Source organism: Bombina bombina, chromosome 7 (genome assembly GCF_027579735.1).
Source record: "Bombina bombina isolate aBomBom1 chromosome 7, aBomBom1.pri, whole genome shotgun sequence".
Classification (NCBI taxonomy): Eukaryota; Metazoa; Chordata; class Amphibia; order Anura; family Bombinatoridae; genus Bombina; species Bombina bombina.
Window position 1 is genome coordinate 579,842,286 of NC_069505.1, and position 6,000 is coordinate 579,848,285.

At 37.4% G+C, this 6,000-nt stretch overlaps 1 protein-coding gene across 1 annotated transcript in view; it reads left to right on the plus strand.

The window, feature by feature from the left end:
• Positions 1-5,783, plus strand: part of LOC128636594 (neural proliferation differentiation and control protein 1-like) — a 50,513-nt gene extending 44,730 nt beyond the window's left edge. The window contains exons 8-11 of the mRNA XM_053689587.1: positions 225-303; positions 873-940; positions 3,069-3,153; positions 5,593-5,783. Coding sequence (XP_053545562.1) covers positions 225-303; positions 873-940; positions 3,069-3,153; positions 5,593-5,634 — 274 coding nt within the window. The 3' untranslated portion in view covers positions 5,635-5,783. The remainder of the gene's footprint in view (positions 1-224; positions 304-872; positions 941-3,068; positions 3,154-5,592) is intronic.
• Positions 5,784-6,000: the final 217 nt, after the last annotated feature.

Here is a 6,000-nt window from a genome sequence, read left to right on the forward strand (position 1 = left end):
CACTCAAGGTGATCACTAAATGGAACAGCTTGATTCTCTTAGAGAGACAGAGCTGCCAATTCCATATTGACTATACGGTGAAGGAGTGACCGCAGGAGGCAGCATCCTCTATTAACATACTGATTAGCACATTTCTATTTTTATGAGCAGAAGCATCCATTTTAAATGTTTAATGTGTAGGGACGGGGCATCTGTTATAATTTTGTATCCTATTTCCCATCTAGGTTACAGAAGGAGGTGCATTTGGCACAAAAGATGGCATACACGGCTTATAAGGGAAGCCAGCAACATTGCTGCCAAAGGGTGAGATTATAGAATCACTGATCCCATATTACAGTGTCCAAATTAAAGGGACAGTCTACATTGCTTAAAAAGATAGATAATCCATTTAGTACCCAATTCCTCAGTTTTGCACAACCAACACAGTTATATTAATATACTTTTCACCTCTGTGATTACCTTGTATCTAAGCCTCTGCAGACTGCCCCCTTATGTCAGTTCTTTTGACAGACTTGCATTTTAGCCAATCAGTGCTGATTCATAAATAACTCCACAGAAGTGAGCACAATAGTATTTGTATGACACACATGAACTAGCGCTGTCTAGCTGTGAAAATCTATCCAAATGCACTCAGATAAGAGGCGGCCTTCAAGGGCTTAGAAATTCGCATATGAGCCTACCTTGGTTTAGCTTTCAACTAAGAATACCAAGAGAACAAAAAAATTATCATGAAAGTTTAATTTTGACTAGACTGTCCCATATATATATATATATATATATATATATATATATATATACATACATACATACACACACACATACACACACTTGTTTGGCCTTTACTTCATTATTCCTCTTTCATTTAACATTAGGCGTCTAACGCTGTGCCTCAATATTCCCAAGAGTATCAAAATCAGAAGACGATTCAAGGAAAAAGAGTGTAAGTGAAACTGGAACTCAACGCTAAGAAAGGTACCAGGTATATAAAGCTTGTCATCTCAAAGAGTATATAACAATTCTTAAATCATAGTATCCTTAAATACAGTACAACTGTCTAATCAACAAATACACAAGAAGACAGCACAAAAGCACTTACTGATATGAAATAAGATGTAGATTTTTTTCAGAAACATTTCAAAATTTACTTCAATTTTACGTCCCTGCATCGTGTGACAGCCATCAGCCAATCACAGACTTCTATATGTATATACTGTGAACTCTTGCACATGCTCAGCAGGAGCTGGTGTCACAGAACGTTTGCATATAAAAAGATTGTGCATAGTTTAAAAATGGTAGCAAATTCAAAAGTCTGTTAAAACTGCACGCTCTATCTAAATCACGAAAGTTCTATTTTGACTATAGTGTCTCTTTAAGAACATCTCTGCTCCCACAATGCTGGCAGATAACAAATCACCGTACTGATCTGACTGGGGTGATTTACAAGCATGGCTCTCGTGCACAGGGGGCAACCGGTACACAAGCATCTGCTCGTTCAATGATAAATGCAGGCAGCAAATGCCAAAATCCCGGGCAGACAGGTCCCTTGTCTGCCAATTTTGTCCATCCAGAGATGAATCAATCTGGCCTCCTGTCAGGGTACCAGGAACCAGACAGAGATGTGAAATGCTAAATTAATCACACCTTTGTTAAAAATAAGAAAAAATTATAACGAGTTCAAAAGCCAAATGACAAGCCAGGAGTCAAAGCCAGTCAGATGAGCCGGGGTCAGGAACACGAAGATCAGCGAAGTCAGGAACAAGCCAGGTTCTAAACAGAGTCAGGAACACATGAACTCAAAGAGAGGACAGAGACAACGCAAGGGCAAACAGGACTGAGGCAGTTAAATAGGAAGTGATGACATCATCATTCTGTTACTGCAACCTGTCTCTGTCTGATTATGTTCTCCAGTTTGGCCATGAGAGGGAGCCTGGGAGTAGTGAGCAGCGTTACACACTCTGCTACAGGCAAAGAGAAAACACAGGTGAGCCTAAAATGGCAACAAAGATAAAAAGCTGCAAATAACTTTTGAAGTGCGGGTAAAACCCTGACACCTCCTTACTTTATTTTCCTACCTGTGTATGGGGAATAAAATAAATGCAGCACTGATTAGCCCAACTTAGACAAGAATGTAAATATGTGTTGGTAAGGGTATTTGCAGTTTGCGGTAAAGAGTAGAGAAATAGTTGGCTAGGCTAGTTCTTTTAAGGATAACCACATGCAGATGAGATTTATAAACAGCTGTGTGAAGTGCCAGTCTGCAAGTGAAACTAAATATGGAGGTTGGATGTCAATTAACTGACTAAAAGCCTCATAATGTGGTTCACCAGCTGCCATATTGTGTAGTGTTGGGTTTAAATACCTGTTTAGTAGTAAGGAGTAACACAAGTCTATAAATAAGGCAAGTGACAGCTGAAACACGTAAGACTGTTTCCTCCTTCTGTTTTTATGATGTTTTCGACTCTGCAATAAAATTGATTAACTTTTACATCCCTGTGCCCACTTTTGTGTTGTTTCTGGATATTGTGTAGTGCCACAGAAGTAATTTCCTTGCTGAAGATACTGTAGATGGTAACTGGTTTAATAGACAGGAATCGTTCAGAGATGAGGCGTAGTCAGCCAGGCTGAATCATATACTGATAATCAATCCAAACAGCCATCAAAACAGAAGCATAACCCAAGCACAGAGACAATACAAACCAAAAGGTCAAACCCAGCAGATCAAAACACAATAGGCAATAAAGTATTCACAGAGCAAGTTTAATTCATTAACTGGACACAAGATTCATGCGAATGTCTGATAGGTAAAATCAATGGAAAGGCCAAGATCAATAACTGAAATCACACAAAATATATGAGCACACCCAAAAAGGGGTATCAATAAAAACCAAGATGGCGCCTTTTAAAAGGGAAAGGTGGAAGATAAACTTGATTTAAAGAGTGGTGCATCTATAACTCCCACAACCAACATACACAGTGGCTGTCAGATATAAGGCGGCCCTAGCAAACATAAAGAGTTGCTTGTACTTGTGAACTGGGAGCTAGACTGCATGTTTGTCTTTTTCCTCTAGATCCGACATTCAACAACAGCCTTCCACAGATTCAGAAGCGGAGGTTGAAGAGTTCACAATATATGAGTGTCCTGGATTAGCGCCAGTACGTATAGAATGGACCGTTCAGAGCAAATTCTACTTCTCGTATGTAACCCCCCTTCCCTATTACTTTCCAATCAATTAGCGCCATATTCCCAATCAGGCTACTGACAAAATTTCGTAATTAATCTCAACAGACCATAGAGTTTTAGATAATCTAAAACTCTATGGTCTGGTGAGATTATTTAGGAAATCTCCTCAGTAATGTGAGGTCCCACAAAGAATTTTATAAAGGAACATTTTAGCTTGAGAGCTTCGCCTTTAAAGGGACATTATACACTAGATTTTTCTTTGCATAAATGTTTTGTAGATAATCCATTATTATAGCCCATACAGTTTTTTTTTTTAAATGTATAGTTTTGCTTATTTTTAAATAACATTGCGCTGATTTTCAGACTCTTAACCAAGCCCCAAAGTTTTCGAATACCAACCTATACCTACTCCAGCTTGCTCCTGTTTGTGTAAAGGGTCTTTTCATATGCAGAGGAAGGGGGGGGGCTCTGCTTTTACTGTGTGTTCCAGTCAACCTAATCAAAAGTGCTAACCTGGGAGCTTCTAAGTAAGTTTTTAATGGTTTTATACTGGATTTTAGATCAGTATCTGTGCATATTATTCTTTATATTAGTGTCTATTATATGCAGTTATATGCAAATTGGTGTATACTGTCCCTTTAATACCTCTTGTTTTAAACAAATGACTGTAGAGAGAAATAATCTGGACTCCTGTTTTGCTTTTCCTTTTTTAAACTATTGATCCATACTGAAAATGTTCTCTGAGATTACTTCAGCATTTGAAGAATTGTTAAAGGGACATTAAACACTAAAATGGTAGATAGAATGATACATTCAAAGAAAATATCAGTCTGAGAATAACATGTAGATGTATTTTTTAAAGTTTCATTAGCTGATTAAATATTGACAAAATAAGTGTAAAGTTTTAGTGTCTATAAAACAATGGGAGCTGCCATGTTGTAACTTAGGTTACCTTCTCTGCTGTGGCCAATTAGATACAGTTATAAATAGGTCACTAGAGTGTGCAGCCAATGGCTGTGAGGAATATAACAGTGTTCTGCACTTCCATTTCCAACAGGAACTGAACAGCTCACAATTTTAGAATGGAATTACAGGAAAAGTGGACAAAATAAAGAATGAAAGTATATTGCAGAGTTATTGTTTTTATAAATACAGTTTATTATTTTATTTTACCATCTCAAAGTGTTTAATGTCCCTTTAAAAACCTGCAATAAGATAAAATGGGAGTGGAGATTATATATAAAACAAATGTGACTATGTAAGTTTTCTGGACAGGAAATATTGCCTGCTAGGTGTAATGGTAAACATGATTCAGATAGAGCCATAATCTTAAACAACTTTCCAAGCTACTTCTATTATCAAAATTGCTTCATTCTCTTGGTATCCTTTGTAGAAGGCGCAGCAATACACTACTGGGAGCTAGCTGAACAAATTGGGTGAGCCAATGACAAAATAGACAATAGATTTAAATTGGAAAGCTGTTGGAAAATGCATGCTCTATTTGAATTTTAAGCTATCCAGAGCACAAACTAATTTAATTATTTAACATAAATTGATTTAATGATAATGTAAAAAATATGTAATATATTTGCTAATTTTAGTTTAAGATTGACTTAAAGGGACACTAAACCCAAATTCGTTCTTTCATGATTCAGATAGAGCAGCAATTTAACCTTTTAACGCCGTTCTATTCCGTCATAATTACACTGGGCTTTAGTGCCGTTATGAAGAAATAGAATGTCATAACCATTGGCTGTCCTGAAGTCAACTGCGCTTTCGATGTGATTGCGGTCTGGAGGGCATGCCTAGCGTCACAAGGACACCCCCCAGACCCGATCCCATCAATGAAATTGTGCACGCGATCGCAGGATTTTAATTTGTTTACATCGGAACGTTGTTCCAATGTAGACAAATTAACCCTGTCAAAGGGTTAAAGCAACTTTCTAATTTACGCCTATTATCAATATTTCCTTCTTCTCTTGATATCTTTATTTAAAAAGCAGGAATGTAAAGCCATTTTTTATTCAGAACCTAGGTTACGCTTGCTTATTGGTGGCTAGCGACCAATCAGCAAGCACTTTCCAAAGTGCTGAACCTAAAATGGGTCAGCCCCTAAGATTTACATTCCTGCTTTTTAAATAAAGATAGCAAGAGAACGAAGAAAAATTGCTAATAGAAGTAAATTAGAAAGTTGCATAAAATCACGTGCTCTATCTGAATCACGAAAGATATTTGGGTTCAGTGTCCTTTTAATGTTTAGATAGGTGTCAGTAAAAACAGCGGTGGTGTGCCCGTTAAATAGGACCTGCGGAGAACACTGACGTATAGAAACTAATCTCTTGTATATACCTTGACTGATATAGATTATATGTTTAGTAACGGATATTTCTCCCTTTTTCTTGTACCAGCAGACAGGCGAGATGGAAATCCACAATCCATTATTTGACCCATAGTGGACAAGTCTTGATTTTGTGCTTGCTGAAAAATCTGCTTCCTATATACCGCTATATATACCTCTGTATGTGACCTGTTGAACGGCGTAAATTAAAGACAGAAAGTGGCTGTGTTGTTCTTTGTCCTCACGCAAGAAGAAATCTTCAGAACCTTGTGCCTTCCAAACAGCGTTTAAAAGGGACGCGAAGCCCAACAATTTTCCTTCATGATTCAGATAGAGCATACAATTTTAAAAAACCATTTCAAATTTACTTCTATTATCAAATTTGCTTTGCTCAGTCTCCTGTTATTCTTGGTTAATGAGATATCTATATAGGCAGCGTGCACATGCCTGTAGCACTACATGACAGTAAATAGTGCTGCCA